Consider the following 17,207-nt stretch of genomic DNA (forward strand, 5'->3'; position numbering starts at 1 on the left):
GCTCTGTCACCATCCACTGCTATGGGAATTCTTTTCAAGCTTTCACACACTTTCCTTGTCTTATCTTAAGCTCAGAGTCTCTCTGAAAGGGTCAGACTGGCATTTTTGCATCTTTTTCCTGCATGCAAAACAGTAAGTTTGATCACTTTGAAGCACTATTTCAAATGGAGAAACATACCCAAAAAGCAGCTTTGTATTTCACCTCCAAAGACAACCGGTGTGGTTTCAAGTTCCTGGTGGAATGCCAAGGAAACCCCCGCAGCAGCAGATTCCAAAGGACAGCCACAGGAGGGAAATGGCAAGTTTGGACAGCTCATTGCTCAGTTCCCAAAAGAAAATGACTTCAGATGCCTCTTAAAAAAACGACCCTTTTCTCCCAAACAATCTGGGCTTTGATGAACTGTTATTTTGCAACACAGTAAGATCAGTCAGGACGAATCCAGCTGGATGGCTCTGCAGCAAGGGTTGGGACAAACAGGTTCTCTGTGACAGAGCTGGGCGATGACAGGCCCTGGGCCACAGCCCCAGCCCTGCAGCTCTGCTTGGGAAACCTCCTGCTTCCCAGGTTTCGTCAGGAATAACAATAAGCAATGATCTTATGTGGGTAATATTTGCTTTATTCTCCCTTGGATTCCATTGCTCCCATTTTGAGGACAAAAACTTGCCATTTTACAGTAGTTGGCTTCTTTTTTTTAGCAAGATTATTTGCCTTTGCCTTCCCAGTACTTTATTTTCTACATAACTTATTAATTCACCACATATGTGCTTTGTTAGAAAGCCAAAAATGAGTCTGAGAAATAAGTATTGTGCAGCAGATCCAACTAAACACTCCAGTGATAACACAGACCTAAGGAAGGTAATGAGGAAGAAAACATCCAATACTTCTACAAAGACACACTTCATTAAGGTAATTAAGAGAATCATTTAAAGCAGTTACGAGGATTATTAAGACACAAAAGAAATTATGCAACAGGGTTTTTACCAGGCAGGCAGACTTACCATTCGTTTATGATGCCTTTAAGAATAACTTTCAGTGGTTTTAATGAGTTTTTGAAAATAGACACTGATTTCTTGGCAAGGGATGGAGTTTCCCCTACACTTGGGAAAAGCATAATCAGGATCTTTGTGAGGTGTTTTTTTTTTTTTGGTTTTTTTTTTTTTTTTTTTGGGTTGTTGGGGGGGGGTTTGGTGTTTTGTTTTGGTTTTGTTTTTTTTTGGTTTTTTTTTGGTTTCTGTGAGGTGGTGTTTTTTTGGTGGGTTTTTTTTGGGTTGTTGGGGTTTTGTTTTTGTTTTTTGTTTTGTTTTTTTTTTTTTTGTGGGGAGGGGACTTTTTTTAAATATCACAGAAGGGTTTGGGTTGTGAGGGGCCTTAAAGCCCACCCAGTGCCACCCCCTGGCTGGGCAGGGACACCTTCCAGTGCCCCAGGCTGCTCCAAGCCCCGTCCAACCTGGGACATTTCCAGGGATCACAGAATCCCTGAATCTCAGGCTGGAAAAGTCCTGGGGATCGCGGAGTCCTGGACCCACCACCACCCTGTCACACTGAGCTCCAACCCTGACATTCCTCAGGCTTCCAGGGATGGGAACTCCAAAAAGTGTTTCTGCTGAGCTGGCAGATAACTGAGCAGCTTGTTAAACTGTGAGCAGCTTGTTAAATAATCTCAAAAGCCCGTTATTTCCCCCAGATCAGCCCCGGGGGTTACCAGATCCACGCTGGGCCCTCAGGGGCTGCTCCCCACATTGTGTCCCACTACAGAGAGATCTGTGAAACCCAAAACTCTCTCTCGGGTGCTCAACACCCCCTGGCAGCCTGGAATTTACCCTTTGCCTCCTGTGAGGGTGGGCTCCCTCACCCCTGCTGCTGTTATTTAACCCCTGGGTGACCCAACAGGGACACTCCTCCTGATAACCCCTGGGGATGGGCTCCCTCACGGCTCCGTGCTGTTATTTAACCCCTGGGTGACCCAACAGGGACACTCCTCCTGATAACCCCTGGGGCTGCACCTCAGGGGGAGAAAAGCCAGCAGCACTTGTGGCAGGGCTGACGCCACACTGCAAACCCTTCCTGCCAGCCCTGCTGGTTTGCCAGAGGAACATGCAATTTTCATTAAGGTCTGACAAACGAGGGCAGCACATGGGCTCCAGGAGGAGGCATTTTCACAATCCCTTAATGAACTCATCAGCCTAAAAGGTTTTTCTCCACACTCCAAACTTTTAACCCCTCACGGTTGTTTCAGGGGCTGAACCTCTCCAGCACCAAATTTTTGTATTACCACGGGAGTGCTTCCTCACTCTGAACTGCTTTAACACCTCTCTGAGGGCTTTGTGACAATGCAGAGTACTCCAGCTATTTTAAAGTGTCTTTATTCAAATTACAGTTTTATAAACATAACACATTTGGGTATTTTCATCCTGCTTCTTCCCCAGGATGCCCTTTTTTGTGTTGAGTGTGCTTTTCATTGACCCTACATTGAACCTCCATAAAGGCAGTGTACAGAACATTCCTCAGCGGGAGCACGCAGCCCTCAGCAGTGTTCTCAGATGTTACCAGGGCGGGATGCGACTTTGCCTCAGTTTTTAATGCTTTTTGTTCCTCCGCTTTTATTGAGCCACCAAGTCCAGCCTATTCCTAAAGTTTGTTTTGCCCAAGCCCACCATGCAAATGCTGGGTGCAAGAGCCCCAAGAACCATCGCACGGGATCAGCAACGGGAAAACACCGGCGGGAAGCCCCAAGGGCAGGAGATGCGAGCCCTGAGGAGACGCGCGAGCTCCGCGCCCCCTCAGCCCCGGGCGGCCATTTTGGGTCCTGCCCCCGGGAGAGGCCGCGGCGCTTTTCTCCGGTCCCGCGGCACGGCACAGCGGGACAGCGCACTGAGCGCGGCCCCTCGGCGCACGGCGGGGCCAGCCGGGGGACACGGCGGGGCCAGAGGGGGCACGGAACGGGCACAAAGGGGCACAGAAGGGGCACGGCGGGGACGGCGCCATGCCGCCCGCGCGCGGGGCATTGTGGGAGCCGCCCCGCGCTTGGCGCCAAGCGCGCCCGCCGTCCCGCGCGGGGCATTGTGGGACGCGCCCTCCCCGGCCGGGCCTAGAGGCGCGGGGCGCCGCACCGGACGTGACGTCACGCGGCCTCCGCCGTTTAAGTCGCCGCCGGGAGGAGCGTCTTCCATCCGCCGCGAGGACCGCGAGGCTCCCCACGGTACAACTGAGCTCCCGCGGCCTCGCGCCCCGCGGCTGCGGCCCCACGCACGGACTCGGCCTCCCCGAGGCGGCAAGAACCGAGGGACTACTTTGCGGCGGGGCCGCGCAGGCGCGGGGCGGAAGAGCGAGGGCGCGGCGGAAGGCGCGCGCGCGCTCCGCTGGCCCGCCGCGAGCGCGGGCGGTGCTGCGGCCGGTGCTGCGTCCCGGGGTGAGATCGGTGCGCGCAGAGGCAGCGCGAGCGGAGCCGCGGGCGCCATTTTGAAGCGGCGGACGGCGGAGGTGAGGAGCGCCCCGAGAGCCCGGCCCGGCCCCGCCACCGCCGCCCCGCGCCGCCCGCACCGCCCCGCGCCGCCGCCAACATTGCCGACCTCGCCATGTCCGGCGGCGGCGTCATCCGCGGCCCGGCCGGCAACAACGACTGCCGCATCTACGTGGGGAACCTGCCCCCCGACATCCGCACCAAGGACATCGAGGACGTGTTCTACAAGTACGGCGCCATCCGCGACATCGACCTGAAGAACCGCCGCGGGGGCCCGCCCTTCGCCTTCGTCGAGTTTGAGGACCCCAGGTGAGAGCCCCGGAGCCGCCGGTGCCCGCCCGGAGCGCCGGGCCGCGCTAACGGGGCCTGGCGGGCGGGGAGAGGCGGGCGGGCAGCGGGAACAAAGGCGGGCGGTGCGGCGGCCGCGCTCACCGCCCGCCCCGCGCCGCCCGCAGGGACGCGGAGGACGCCGTCTACGGGCGGGACGGCTACGACTACGATGGGTATCGCCTCCGCGTGGAGTTCCCTCGGAGCGGCCGCGGCACCGGCAGAGGAGGCGGCGGCGGCGGGGGGGGAGGAGCCCCCCGGGGCAGGTACGGCCCCCCGTCCCGGCGCTCGGAGTACAGAGTGATCGTCTCGGGTGAGTCATTGCTCTCTCTCTTTCTCAGCCTGAGTGCTCCCCCGGGGTCCTGCGGGCGCGGTGCTGCTGCCAGCTTCTCCTTAAAAAGCTGTGGGAGGGGGGCAGTGATGAGTGAGCGCTCCTCTCCTCCGCCGCCGTGATACAGCGGGTGAGGCTCTGATCCGGTTTTAAAGCCCCGTTTTGGTTTTTCTCTAGGGCTGCCTCCAAGTGGAAGTTGGCAGGATTTAAAGGATCACATGCGTGAAGCAGGTGATGTATGTTATGCTGATGTTTTCCGAGATGGCACTGGTGTCGTGGAGTTTGTGCGGAAGGAAGACATGACCTACGCTGTGCGAAAGCTGGATAACACTAAATTTAGATCTCACGAGGTAGGTATCACACTTACTTTCTTTGGCCAGAATTGGATACAAGGGGCTTAACAGTAGGATGTGAAGGTAAGGAACGCGTGGTGGTCGTTGTTTGGTTACGGAGCAGCTGAATAAGTGTGTGGTCAGGCTGGACATAGACGTGTAAGCTCTGCTGTCTGTCCCGGCCGTAGTAGCGCTGTCTGCAGTCTGTCAGCATGCCTGAAACATGGCCCTGAAGCCTCGACGTTTCAATCGAAAGTTCTGTCTGTCCAATAGGGAGAAACTGCCTACATCCGTGTTAAAGTTGATGGCCCAAGAAGCCCAAGCTATGGAAGATCCCGGTCCCGCAGCCGTAGTCGTAGCAGGAGCCGTAGTCGCAGCAACAGCAGAAGCCGCAGTTATTCCCCAAGAAGAAGCAGAGGATCTCCACGCTACTCTCCCCGCCACAGCAGATCCCGATCTCGTACATAAACATCACTCTAGCTTCGACCTTTTTGTAGAACCCCATGTTGTACACAGTTTTCCTTTACTTAGTACAGTCTTTCATATTTTTTTTTTTTAATTCCAACTGTTTTACTCGAATTGGCTGAAGTGTTGAATTGCATTCTTGTGTAAAATCCCTAGTGAGTATTTGCTCCTCGACACCGACATTCCCCTCCTGTCTTTGGTAAATTGTATTTTAATTGCTGTCAGTCAGGATTGTTCTGGTTTAGTTCTAGTTCAATACCAACATTCTTGGAGCTGTGGTATTGCTGTGTAAATGTCTCAGTGTTCCGCTGTGGTCGAGACGAGCTGGGGATGTTGGGATGTTTGTGGCTAACTTGTCTCTTCTGGGGGATCTTACATTTTATCTTGCCTTTTCGTGTGTCTTTCTGTAGACATATCTGAAGAGATGGATTAAGAATGCTTTGGATTAAAGGATTGTGGAGCACATGTCAATCATTTTAGGATTGTCAAAAGGAGGATTGAGGAGGATCAGATCAATAATGGAGGCAATGGTATGACTCCAAGTGCTATTGTCACAGATGAACTTGGCAGTATTGACCTTATACTGAGAGCCAGGGGAATTGAGGCCCAGCACCTGCGTGTCCCCACGTGTGGCTTCAGGCACGACCACAGGCTGCCATTGCTCTTCTCCTTTAAAACTTCCTTTGCTGGGGGGGCAGTTGTGGCCAGATCCCTGCTTTTGTAACTCTCTACTCCATTCTGGTTGCTAAAGGAGTCCCCGGGGCCGGGGGGGAGCGTTGGTTCATTTGTCCCGCAGCGTTTGGTTACAAGTGTCCATGTCCGTGGTGTCCCTACACTTGTAGTAGAACTTGCAATCAGAGTATAATATCAATACTGCTAAAATCTGCATGTCCTCTGTGTGACTGATACAGCGTGGCTGTTGCATTTTTATAAGTACCAGAATGAAAGCAAAATAAAAATAGCAAACCTAGCGGGGAATAATTTAAGTCTCAGCCCTGCCCCCTCAGACTAATTCACGATTGACTCACGATCCGTGTGAAAACACCGATTGTTAACGTTCCCTCCAGCTGGGAGTGCAGCTGTAGTCCAGCCATTCCATAGTAGGTGGATAGACCGAGCAGTTAAAGCTTTTCCAGTTGAGTAAAACCATTTTTTACAACCACAAAACCTCGTACCCACCAATGCGCTGAGTATGTTGGCATTTCCAGTTGACATATTGTAAATATTTACAATGTTTCCTCCAAATAGTAATTAACATTTCTAAAGAAATTATCTGAGCATCACCATTGGAAAGTTTGTTTTGGGGAATTGATAGTTATTACTGTACATCTGAATTTATTGATGGCAAACATAACTGATCATTCCCCAGAATCCTATTTTTTCATTACAGTATCTAACTTTTTGCCTCCTCTTTTTTGGTTTTGCTGGTTATAAAGGTTTGGATTGGAGAGGGCTCACTGGATCCCAATCCTTGGAGCTGGATCATTGGATTCAAATCATAATGTGGATAGGATAGGGAGGCTGAATTACAAGGATTCATGGAGCGGGATCAAATTACCAGGAACATAGGAGTGGATTCCTGCCCCAACCAAACCGCATTCGTGTGGATTTTTTTATTCAACTCAATTGGCTATTCCAAAGATATTTTTTTCCTATTTTTGACGATTGGAGCCCTTAAGATGCACGATGGAGTTTTGCATTTTTTTGGTAAAAGGAGCAAAGCGAGGACCTGGAGAGGTACGCTGGAGCAATCTCCTTGGAAGGATTCAGCACGAGTAGATGGTAAACCTTAAAGGGGAAAAAGGGGGGTTTGTTTAAAAAAAAAAAAGTAAATAAGTCGTTTCTCTAAATTTAAAGACCAAAATTGGAGTTAAAGATGACGTAGGTTTCAATTGGCCATTGCTTTTTTTTCTTTGACAAATAAAATTTTTACAAAAACACGCCCGGTGTCGTCGTTGGTCGCGGAGCCCGTCCTCGCGTTGGGAGCCGGACAAAAGCCTTTTGTGTGGAACAGAGCCCGAGTGTTCCACAGGAAGCTTCCATGTTTGAGCTGCTCCTCAATGAAGGATCAGTTCCCTGGGAAATGGGTGGAATCCAGTCGGTAGGGAGGGGAAAGGAATGAATTCTCCAGGCTTGAAGGAGGGAGCGTTGCTATGAGTGTGGATGGGAGAAAAGGGAGATTTATGGGCTTGTCCTGGGGAGAAATGGGGCAGAGCTGCTCTGGGTGGACAGAGCAGGGAGCAGGAGTTGGGATCCGGTGTAATCCTGTGGGCAGGGTCCTGGCACCCCTGTGGGGGCCAGGCTGGACACGGCCCCTGCCCCGGGGGCCCTGGCTGGGTGCCCGGAGGAGGCTGTGCCCAGGGAAGTGCAGGGCAGTTTGTGGGGATGTGGGAAACAAGGGCAGTGGGGGCTCCATGGCAGCAAAGGTGAAGAAAAGGCCCAAACACCCCAAACTGCACTGGGGAAAATGGATCTGTTCCACCTCTGGTGGTGAAAGAAAGTGATTTAAAAGGGTACAGGTGTGCTCAGGGTGTTTCACAGAGCAAAACTGAAGAGTTGGGTGTGCCAGGACTGGAGTTTGGAGAGGATCCCTGTCCAAAGGATCCTCGGGCAGGAGGAGTAAAGGACCTGGGCACTCCAGAGGGATCCCTTTGAAATACAGCTGATAGTTCTGAGCCAGGGACTCCAGGCACAGCTGCTGGACCAAAGCAGCTTCACCAGGAGCTCATCCATGTGTGCAGCACCAATTTCAGGGGCAATTCAGCCAGCTAGGACATGGAACTCCCTGTGCAAGGTGTGTGTGGAGCTGCAGGAAGGCTCTAATTTGTCAAGCCTGCTGCTGGTGGGTGCAGGTTGTGCTCCAAGTCTCTCCTGTGTGTGGATCAACTACTGGAGCAGGAGCTACCTGAGGATTTTTTGCTCCTGAGGTTCTCTCTGTGGTTTGGATCACCCTGTGGATGCCCCAGGAGGGCAGTGACACCTAGGAAGAGGAGGTGGGAACACCATGTTCTCTACTCTGGGATTTGTGGGGTGCCCCCTTCCTGGAAAGCTTCTGACTGAGTCTCTCAGAGCTGGTGGGGGCCACACTTCTGCCAGAAGGCTGCAGTCCTCCCCGGGGAGAGGAGAGGATCCTTTCCACCTCACCTGGAGAATGGGAGGGAACAGAGCCCTCATGGTCTCTCCCTGGTTTTGCTTTTCCCCTCCAAGGGGAGAGCTGGGTCTCTCCAGGAGGAGCTGCTGGTCTGTTCCTGCCCCAGCACCCCCCTCTCACTCTGCTCTCCATGTCCCTCTGTGGTGTCTGTGGAGCTCAGAGATCCTGTGACAAACCTGCTCCCAGTGTGGAGCTCTCCTGCATTCCCTTTCTTCCCATGAATTGTTTCCATCCCCGTGCTGCGAACAGCCAGGCAGTGCAGGAGCAGGGAAACCACAGGGTGAAGCAAGGCTTTCCCCAAGTGCCCTGTGTTTTAATTTCAGATTCTGATCCTGCGTGCTCCACCGTCCTCGGGGGGAACATCATGTTCTCTGATTGACATAAAATAGAGGAATTAAATTAATATCTCAGAAATGTGCTATGAACCAGGTTTGACAGCGTTAGGAGAAGTTAACTGGAGGAGGCTGTGCCTCCTGACACACTCTCAGTTTTTAATTATACCACGTTACAAGTTCATTAACATTGTGACAGAGATGATGAGGAGTCGGTGAGTTTTGGGAGCAACACTCGTGCCTGGCACAGCCCGGGGAGCCCGGTGCCTTCCCTTTTGCCCTTCAGCTTCTCCAAGGGTGAAAGTGAATCTCCGTGAGTGCCACTTTGACGTGCCCTGTGGGGAATCTGCATCCTGGGGGCCGTGCACTGGCCTGCCTGGGCCGGTGGGCAGAGCTGGCATTGGTTTTGGTGTCCTCGGGCATTAGTGGGAACAGGCTGTTCCACAGCCCCTCTTCCGGGAAGGTGTTTGCTAGGATTTCAACAGACGCCAACCAAGGCAAGGTGTCCTCTTTCATCAGCGTGTTCTTCCTGAAAATAAACGTTTTGAGAGGCCATTCGTTCTGAAGAAGGTGGAAAGGGGCATGGAAATGGAGTTGCCTTTGTTAAAGCAGAGGGGGCTCCAAGCCCCTCTCCTGAATCATTTTTCCACCCAGGGCAGGTGAGTTCCTGCTGCAGCAAACAGGGAGCGTTCCCTCCCCAGCAGCGCTGGCTGAGCCGCCCCATTCCTGCAGGGAATCTGCCCCGTGCTGCTGCTCTGGCCATAGTGCCGCTTTGTTGGGACAACTGAGGGCGATTGTGTGCCCGGCAGCCCGGCCCCATACTGCCCTCTTTGTGCCAGCGCCCGGGAGCGCCCCAGACCAGGGAATCTCTCCTCCCCAACTGCACATCGTCCTGAGAGCCCCGTGCTCAACCAACCCTGCACTGGCTCCGAAATAGAAACGGTTAGAAAGCTTGTGGTTTCTCCCAGAAACCACAGTTTGGGGTTTTTTTCTTTCTAACAGAAACTTCTGCTTTAGAACAGGAGATTCTTTCATTGATCTGGCTGTGCTGGTTGTGCCGTGAGGTTTTTTGCTCCTGATAACAGCAGAGTTTTTATCTGTGCAGCAAAATTAGAGTAATTTCTGGACTGGCTTAGAACAGCCCCAGCTTTGGTGAGAGTCCCCTGTGCCGAGTGCAGAACGATCCCCGCTGCACCTGCACGGGAAGAGCAGTTTGTCTGGAATTGCAGCTGGAGCAGTTTCAAACAGAAACCTGAATTATGAGGAAAAACGAGGATTCCAGGCAGTTCCCTGTGTAATGAGTGTTCCCTAAAATCCCTCTCCTGCACGCCTGCAGGTGAGCCAGTGATGCACCCACCTGCACGGCGTGGGCCCTGCAGGGCTTTGTGTGCCCTGGTGGAGCTGTGGGATGGGATGGGTACAGAGCCTGGCAGAGCTGCAGGATGGGATGGGATGGGCACGGAGCCTGGCAGAGCTGCAGGATGGGATGGGCATGGAGCAGGGCAGAGCTGCAGGATGGGCACAGAGCCTGGCAGAGCTGCAGGATGGGATGGGCACAGAGCTTGGCAGAGCTGCAGGCTGGGATGGGCATGGAGCAGGGCAGAGCTGCAGGATGGGCACGGAGCCTTGCAGAGCTGCAGGATGGGCACAGAGCCTGGCAGAGCTGCAGGATGAGATGGGCACAAAGCCTGGCAGAGCTGCAGGATGGGATGGGCATGGAGCAGGGCAGAGCTGCAGGATGGGCACAGAGCCTGGCAGAGCTGCAGGATGGTCCTGGAGCCAGGCACAGCCGCAGGACAGGCACAGAGCCCAGCAGCGCTGTGGGATGGTCACAGAAGTTGGCAGAGCCACGGGACAGGCACAGAGCCTGGCAGAGCTGCGGGACAGGACGGGCACAGAGCCTGGCACGGAGCCTGGCAGAGCCGCAGGATGGGCTGCAGCCTCTCGGGCACTCCTGGGTGCTGAGGGACACCCTCACCTCTGCGGCCCCTCCCGCCGGGCGGGCTGGGGGCATGTGCCGCTTGCAGAGCCATTAACATAATTTTATGCACTAATTTGTGTAATCATTAAAGAGCGGAGCAGGGCATTGTTCACATGAGTAATTACCTCTATATTCTAACAGCTCTAATTCATCCCTTTAGTGAGTTTCGTGTTTCAGTGACTCAGCCCCGACTGACGCTTGGGGTCCTGTATTTTTTCAAGAAATGCCGTTTCTCGCATGACTCGGTTGCCCCCTGTGCAGCTGGTGACGTGACGGATCCCGAGGAGCTCCGGTGCCGCCCTGGGAAGCTCTGCCAGGGGGATCCGGGCTCGGGGCTGGCTGCATCCCACGGGGCGTCCCGCTGCCCGGGATGCTGCGGAGAGCAGCTGCCAGCGGAAATGTGAACACGGAAAACTTGGCAGTTTGCTGAACGCTGGGTATTTTCCTGCTGACAAAAGGCAGGGCTGTGTTTTTGTGGTGATTTTTGATACGAGATGAAACATGGGGAAAAAATTGCGCCGCGCAGGCTGTGGATCCATTGATTCTCCATCCTCACACGTGCGTGTCTGCACCGTGCACAGGGTGCAGGCAGGAGGGAAGGCGTGGGGAGCACCATCTCTGCCTGATTTGCAGGGTGACACGGGATATTTTCCTGACAGCACCGAAATTAATTTGAGGCAGAGCCGCCTGCTACCACCAAAGGTTTTGTTTCCCCTTGGAAAGCTGGAGCAAAGTTGGCTCCTTGGCCAGTGAGAGCAGGGATGCTCTGCCCCAGGCTGCTGCCATCCCTGTGGGATCAGCTGAGCGATGCAGATGAATGCACAAACATTGATTATTTTGGAGACAATCCATAGCTGCCAAATGAGATTAAACACCGCCCAGGTCCCAGCAAAAAAAATAAAAGTAAATAGCAAAGAATAAAGAAAATGGGGCACGGCATTGGCAAATGGTCCTGGGGGACCATCTAGCCGAGTATTAATCCCTGCCATCCCCATCCCTGGAGGATTTCGGAGCTCTCTGCTGCTATTAATCGCAGCAGCCCTGCAGGGAAGGTAATGCAGCATTATCCGTGTTTTCCAGCTGTGGCTGGGGAGGAGGGAAGCAGCCGGCTCGGCCGAGCTTTGCCGTGTGCCAGTGAAAGATCAGGGATTAGCGCTAGGATTTCCTCGCTGGCTGGGCTGCTCTAATTCAGTGTTTTTCCCTAAATGCCTGACCTTACGTGCCTGCTGCTGTACATCCCGTGCCCGGGAGAAGCCGGGGCAGATGGTGGGAAGGGGAGCGAGGCAGGAGCGGATGTTTCCCTTCAGTCCTTGGCCCCGCAGGAATTATTACTAAAAATGGTCACTGGTGATTAACCAGAGCACTGCGCTGCTAAGTAATTGGTGCAGGCTCTGGCTCGCAAAGTTTTTAAATCAAACTGGGAAACAGTTTTCCTGGAGAGCAGCAGAGTTCAGCAGGTTCAAAGGCAGAGTGCTGAGGGCAGGGGGTGAGCAGGGGTCAGTAGCACCTGCCAGAAGGGCACTGAAATGTCCCATGTGAGACTGAAAAACTGTGATCTCCTCGTGTCTGTGCACACCCTGTAAATCACAAGGACACACAGGAGCTGTGGCTGCCACATCCATCCCTGGAAGTGCTCAGGGATGGGGCTTGGAGCAGCCTGGTCTAGTGGAAGGTGTCCCTGCCCATGGCAGGGGAGTGCAACTGAATGGTCTTCAGTATCCCTTCAGTACCCCTTCAGTATCCCTTCAGTACCCCTTCAGTATCCCTTCGATGGTCTTCAATACCCCTTCAATACCCCTTCAATCCCCCTTCAGTATCCCTTCAGTATCCCTTCCAGCCCAAGCCATTCCACGATCCCAGGGTTTGATATCAAGTGTGGGCAGTCCCCCCCATGTGACACCAGGGCCCAGCCCCGCGTGCGGCTGTCCCGGGGTGTCCCCTCTGTGTCCCCACAGTGGCACTGCCAGAGATGGGCACGGGCAGTGACCCTGCGGGCCACACCAGCAGCATCCCCGGGCCCGGTGTGACACCCGAGGGGCGGCTCTGCCCTCCGTGGGGCGCAGATGACAGCGGCCGTTTTATGGAAAAAAAAAAAAACAAAAAAAAAAAAACAAAACAAAACAAAAAATTAAAAAAAAAAAAATAAAAGTTGTGACGGAGATTACCAAAGGCCCAACAAAAAGCGCCGGGCGCTGGCGGCGCGGGGCAGCTGCGGCGCTCAAGGTGCCAAGCAGAGATTAGCCCAGGCACGGCTGGGGACAAGGAGGTGGCAAGAGATAAGGGCACTTCCCGGCGTGCGGCCGCAGGGCTAAACATAGAAACAGGGAAACACAAAAACAGGGAAACGCAGAAACACAGAAAGAAACACAGACACATAGCCCGGGGCTGCTGTCCCGAGCCCGCCCGGCCCCGGCGAGCCCCGAGCCCCGGGGCGTGGCACGGAGCAGCCCTGGGGACAGGGACAGCCCTGGGGACGGGGACAGCCCTGGGACAGGGACAGCCCTGGGGACAGGGACAGTCCTGGGGACGGGGACAGCCCTGGGGACAGGGACAGCCCTGGGACAGGGACAGCCCTGGGGACGGGGACAGCCCTGGGGACGGGGACAGCCCTGGGGACGGGGACAGCAGGCAGGGGTGGGTTCACAGGGCAGCCGAGATCAGGGAGGATGGGAAATCCCAGGGAGGCAGGAAGGGTTTGCCACGGCAGCCGGGCTGAGGGGCACAGGGGGTGCGGGAGGGAAGGAAGGGTTCGGGAGCGCTGCGGGGAAGGGAGGGACCAGCGCAGGGCAGTTTGCCATGGGAATGCTTTCACCAGGAATGCTTCAAGCGTGGAGCAACCGCGAGGCTTTTCCTGCCCGCGGGAGCATCGCCCGGCGCTGGGGGAGCCCTGGCATGGTGACAGTGGTGGGAGCTGGCACCCAGCACCCAGCCGGGGCTGTGCGTGATGCCACAGCAGCGTGGGGCCCTGGCACCACAGCCCCTCTGCCCCGGGCATCCCCCTGCCTGCTCCCTCCCTCCCTCCTCGGAGCTCGGGCTAAAGGCAGCAGAGCAGGGGCTGGGGACAGGGGCTGGGGACAGGGGCTGGGGACAGCCGCCTGCTGTGGGCCATCCCTGCCGAGCCCCAGGACAGCGCTCCTTCCCCGGGAGCAGCTCCCCGCTGCTGCCCCGCTGATCGCCGTCCTGCCTGTCGCTGCTTCAGCCCAGCTGGCTGGTGATTTCCTGCCTCCTCTTTCCCTCTTTTGGAAAGTGAAGCGATCTTTCGGATGCGCTAGTTACGAGCAGGCTCCGGCGCTCCCGGCAGCGCTCCCGCCGGGCCCGGGGCCGGCTGGGGATGGCCCTGGCACGGCCCGGGCAGCACCGGGCACCGCTGCCACCCTCCAGGCAGATGGGCACTGGCTGCGGGCAGCCAGCCGCCAAGAGCTTCTCCTTTCCCTTTTCCTTTTCCTTTTCCTTTTCCTTTTCCTTTTCCTTTTCCTTTTCCTTTTCCGTTTCCTTTTCCTTTCTTTTCCTTTTCTTGTCCTTTTCCTTTTCTCCTTTTCCTTTTCTTTTCCTTTTTTCCTTTTCCTTTTCCTTTCTTTTTTCCTTTTCTGTTTCCTTTTCCTTTCTTGTCCTTTTCCTTTTCTTGTCCTTTTCCTTTTCTTTTCATTTCCTTTTCCTTTTCCTTTTCCTTTTCCTTTTCCTTTTCCTTTCCTTTTCCTTTTTTCCTTTTTTCCTTTTTTCCTTTTCCTTTTCCTTTTCCTTTTCCTTTTCCTTTTCCTTTTCCTTTTCCTTTTCCTCCTTTTCCTTTTCCTTCTCCTTTCCCTTTCCCTTTCTCTTTTTATTTTCCTTCTCCTTCTCCTTTTCCTTTCCCTTTCCCTTTTCCCATTCATTTTCCTTTCCCTTTCTGTTCCTATTTCCATTTCCCCCTGTCTAGTAAATCTGTCCCTGCAGCACCTTCCGCCCTGGTTTTGCTGCGGCTCGGGAATGCTCGTCCAGCAGGAGCCGGGGGCCGGGAGAGCCGGGGATGCTCTTCTGAGGATGCTGGACCATCCCGCGGTTCCTCGCAGCAGGCACGCTCTGCTTCCACCCCTGATCCCCGCAGGTGGAATCCGCTGTCTCTGCTTAGTGTCCCTGGTCACTCGGAGAGGGAAGGCTGCAAAGAGAGAAAGCGGAGAAGACAGAGCTTGGGAAGCAGCTGGAGGGAAGCTGCCCGCGGGGAGCACATTCTCAGCACCATCAGCGCAGCTTACTTACACTCTCGAGGGCTCTCCAGCCCCTCGGAGCTGCGAAATTCAAAGCCCGCGGTGGCACTCAGAGCACGAACAGAAAGGGGCTCCTGCAAAGCTGAAATATTTGCCCACAGTTCCCACTGGAAGCGGTGCAAGCCCGGCAGAACCCGAGCAGCTGCCGGGCTGTGGCACCAGGGACAGCCCCGCTGCTGGCCTGTCCCTGGTGCTTCCCACCACCAGCACCGGCGGCAGGAGACACCCAGCAGCATTCCCTCCCTTCCTCCCGAACAACGTGGGAAGCGCCCAGGGAGAAGGGGGGAAGATTTGGGTATGAAAAGGCAGAAAGCGCAGCCTCGGGAGGGTGCTAAATGGGCCACACGGCTCCCAGTGCCCTAGAAATTCCCTGTGCCGGCACAGCGGGGTGGCTGCTGATGCTATCGCTGTCCCAGCTCCATGACTAAGGGAGCTGGAAGGTATAAATTAAATAACACAACACTTCAAGCCGCCTGTTATGTGGGTTTGTCCTAAGCAGCGCCGCTTTAATTAAGACGGAGAGTTTACAAATCTAACCTTTGTTTATTCTGCTTTGGGGCATATATAATGTAAATATGCGTTTTCAAACACTGTGGCTTTTCAGACTTCCAGTTATAATTCTGGGTAAAGGAAAGCTCGTCAGGTTTGGCACCGACTTGCCCTTTCTAAACAGAGCTGCTGCGAGTCCTTCCCCCGGGGCCGCTGGGCTCGGGGTGCGGGATGTGCCGGGGTGAAGGAGGGGCCCTGCCCAGAGGGAAGTGGTTCCAGCTCCGTTTCCCTCTGGTCTGGCTCAGCTGCGAGCCCCGCAGGTTTTGTTCCCGTGTCCCCTGTCGGGGCTGGAGCTGTGAAAACAAGAGCGGGGTTGAGGCGGCTACGTGCTGCTCGGGGTTTCTCCGATGAGTCAGTGATACGCTTGGGTAGTTTTCTTAGCCTTTAATTGAAGTGAGTGTGAGCCCTTAACAAAGAGCGCTCCCGAGTCTTCCTTAATAAGCGTTAGCAGAAATACCCGAGCGGCCGGAGGGAAGCAGCCAGGGTGGCAGCGGTGTCCCCGTCCCCGATCCAGGGGTTCCTCCGGGCTCGGAGCAGGGCAGGGCACGGGGTGACCCAGCTGGTCCCACACCACGGCTGGGAAAAGCTCTGGGATGAGCAGAGACCACCTCCGGGGAGCCGGGCTGGTGGAGCGCTGCGCTGGAAAACCCCTTTGGCTCCTTTCTTTTCGTGTTTTTTTTTGAGCTTCTGCAGCGCAAAGGCAGTATTTTACAATTTCCAGCGCTGTGTGTCAGCACGGAACTCTGCTGTGGTGCAGACAGGGGGTCAAAACCAAGCAGCTCCACACTCCAGGGGCAGACAGACCCTTGGAGCTGCAGGTTGGGCCACTCCAGGCAGCCCAGCCCACACCTGGTCACAAACTTCCCTCCGGGGTCACAAGCCTGAGAAACTCTTTTTTTTTGTTTCAAATGCAAACACATTTTGACATAACCACTTGACTCTGGCGCTGGAGTATCAAGGAAAAAAAAAGCCTGAGAGGCGTGAAAGAACCGCAGGCAACTCTCGGAACAGAACAACGACTGTTTTGCAACGCTCCGGGAAGGTGAAGAACAGCCTGGGGAGGGCTGAGGAGCCAGGTGCCCTGCCCAGCACCGAGCCAACAAAGCCACAGCTGGGCCAGCGGGCTGGGACACCCCCTGGTCCCTGCTCTGTCCCCATTGTCCCTCCGAGCTGCGGCTGCAGGACCGGCCTTTGCGTTATCTGTAACAGGAGACAAGAAAAACCACACGGGAGGAAGTCCCAGGGGCCAAATTTAGCCCTGCACGCTTCTTCCAGCACCCAGGCCTCGGATGCTCAGCAGGGATCCAGGCCTGAGCAAAGAGGATTGACCAGAGCTGGGGGGAAAATAAATAATGAAGTGCTGTAAGCCTGTTCTCATCTCCCCACTGCCAGGGAGGGCGAAGGGAGGCCGGGATTAAAACCCCCCTCCTGTGACAGCGCTAAAGCCGCCGCTCTCAGGTGTCGCAGAAATGCTGGGTGTCCCTCAGGTGCCACCCGAGGCAGGGCACGGATGTGCCCCGCATCCTTCCCCGTCCTGGCAGCACCTGCGAGGCGCCAGGAGCCGTCCCGGGCCCCGTCCTGCTGCCTGTCAGGGACGTGCTTGGTGTATGTAAACACGTAATTAACGGTACGTATGTACTTAATTGCTCGTGGCTACGATTTGCATGCGTGTGCTGCGCCGGCGATGCCGCAGGTACGGGCGAACCCCGGGAGGCGTGAGGGGCTGTGAGGGGGCACGGCAGCGCCCGGGCCCCGGCGGGACAGGGCCGGCCCGGCGCTCCTGGAGCCCGGCCAGGCGGGGTGCGAGGCACCGGGGAAGCAGCAGCAGCCCCGCAGGGCTGAGGGCGAGCGGGGTGGGCTGAGGGCGAGGCGGCGGCGGCGCCGGGCGACCCCCGGGGCGGCCTGCAGCCCGAGGTTAGCGGAAGCGGCCGCTCGGCGCTGCCATGTTGAGCCGCCGCCGCCGCCGCCGCTTTGTTGTCGGCTCCATGTAGCTGCGGCCCGGGGGAGGGAGCGACGGGGGGACCGCCCCATGACTAA

The 17,207-nt window shown here is 55.6% G+C and overlaps 2 protein-coding genes across 3 annotated transcripts in view; both read left to right on the top strand.

The window, feature by feature from the left end:
- The first annotated feature begins 3,315 nt into the window (after window positions 1-3,315).
- SRSF1 (serine and arginine rich splicing factor 1) lies at window positions 3,316-6,856 on the top strand. Of its 2 annotated transcripts, none has more exons than XR_005628831.1 (4): window positions 3,316-3,770; window positions 3,917-4,101; window positions 4,297-5,446; window positions 6,353-6,856. XR_005628831.1 is itself a non-coding variant. In XM_039720695.1 (4 exons), the coding sequence occupies exons 1-4, from the start codon at window positions 3,577-3,579 to the stop codon at window positions 4,917-4,919; spliced, it is 747 nt and encodes a 248-aa protein (XP_039576629.1). In that variant the 5' UTR covers window positions 3,324-3,576; the 3' UTR covers window positions 4,920-6,856. The 2 variants fall into 2 exon arrangements, 1 of the variants encoding a protein (XP_039576629.1); XM_039720695.1 differs by having other exon boundaries at window positions 3,324-3,770; window positions 4,297-4,469; window positions 4,725-6,856.
- A 9,920-nt stretch (window positions 6,857-16,776) lies between these two features.
- The window catches only part of VEZF1 (vascular endothelial zinc finger 1), a 14,862-nt gene continuing 14,431 nt past the window's right edge, over window positions 16,777-17,207 (top strand). Inside the window, exon 1 of the mRNA XM_039720899.1 lies at window positions 16,777-16,797. The gene's annotated coding sequence lies outside the window, so the exon portion shown is untranslated. The remainder of the gene's footprint in view (window positions 16,798-17,207) is intronic.

The sequence above is a fragment of the Passer montanus genome, unplaced genomic scaffold (assembly GCF_014805655.1).
Source record: "Passer montanus isolate IOZ18808 unplaced genomic scaffold, ASM1480565v1 scaffold44, whole genome shotgun sequence".
In the NCBI taxonomy this organism is placed as follows: domain Eukaryota; kingdom Metazoa; phylum Chordata; class Aves; order Passeriformes; family Passeridae; genus Passer; species Passer montanus.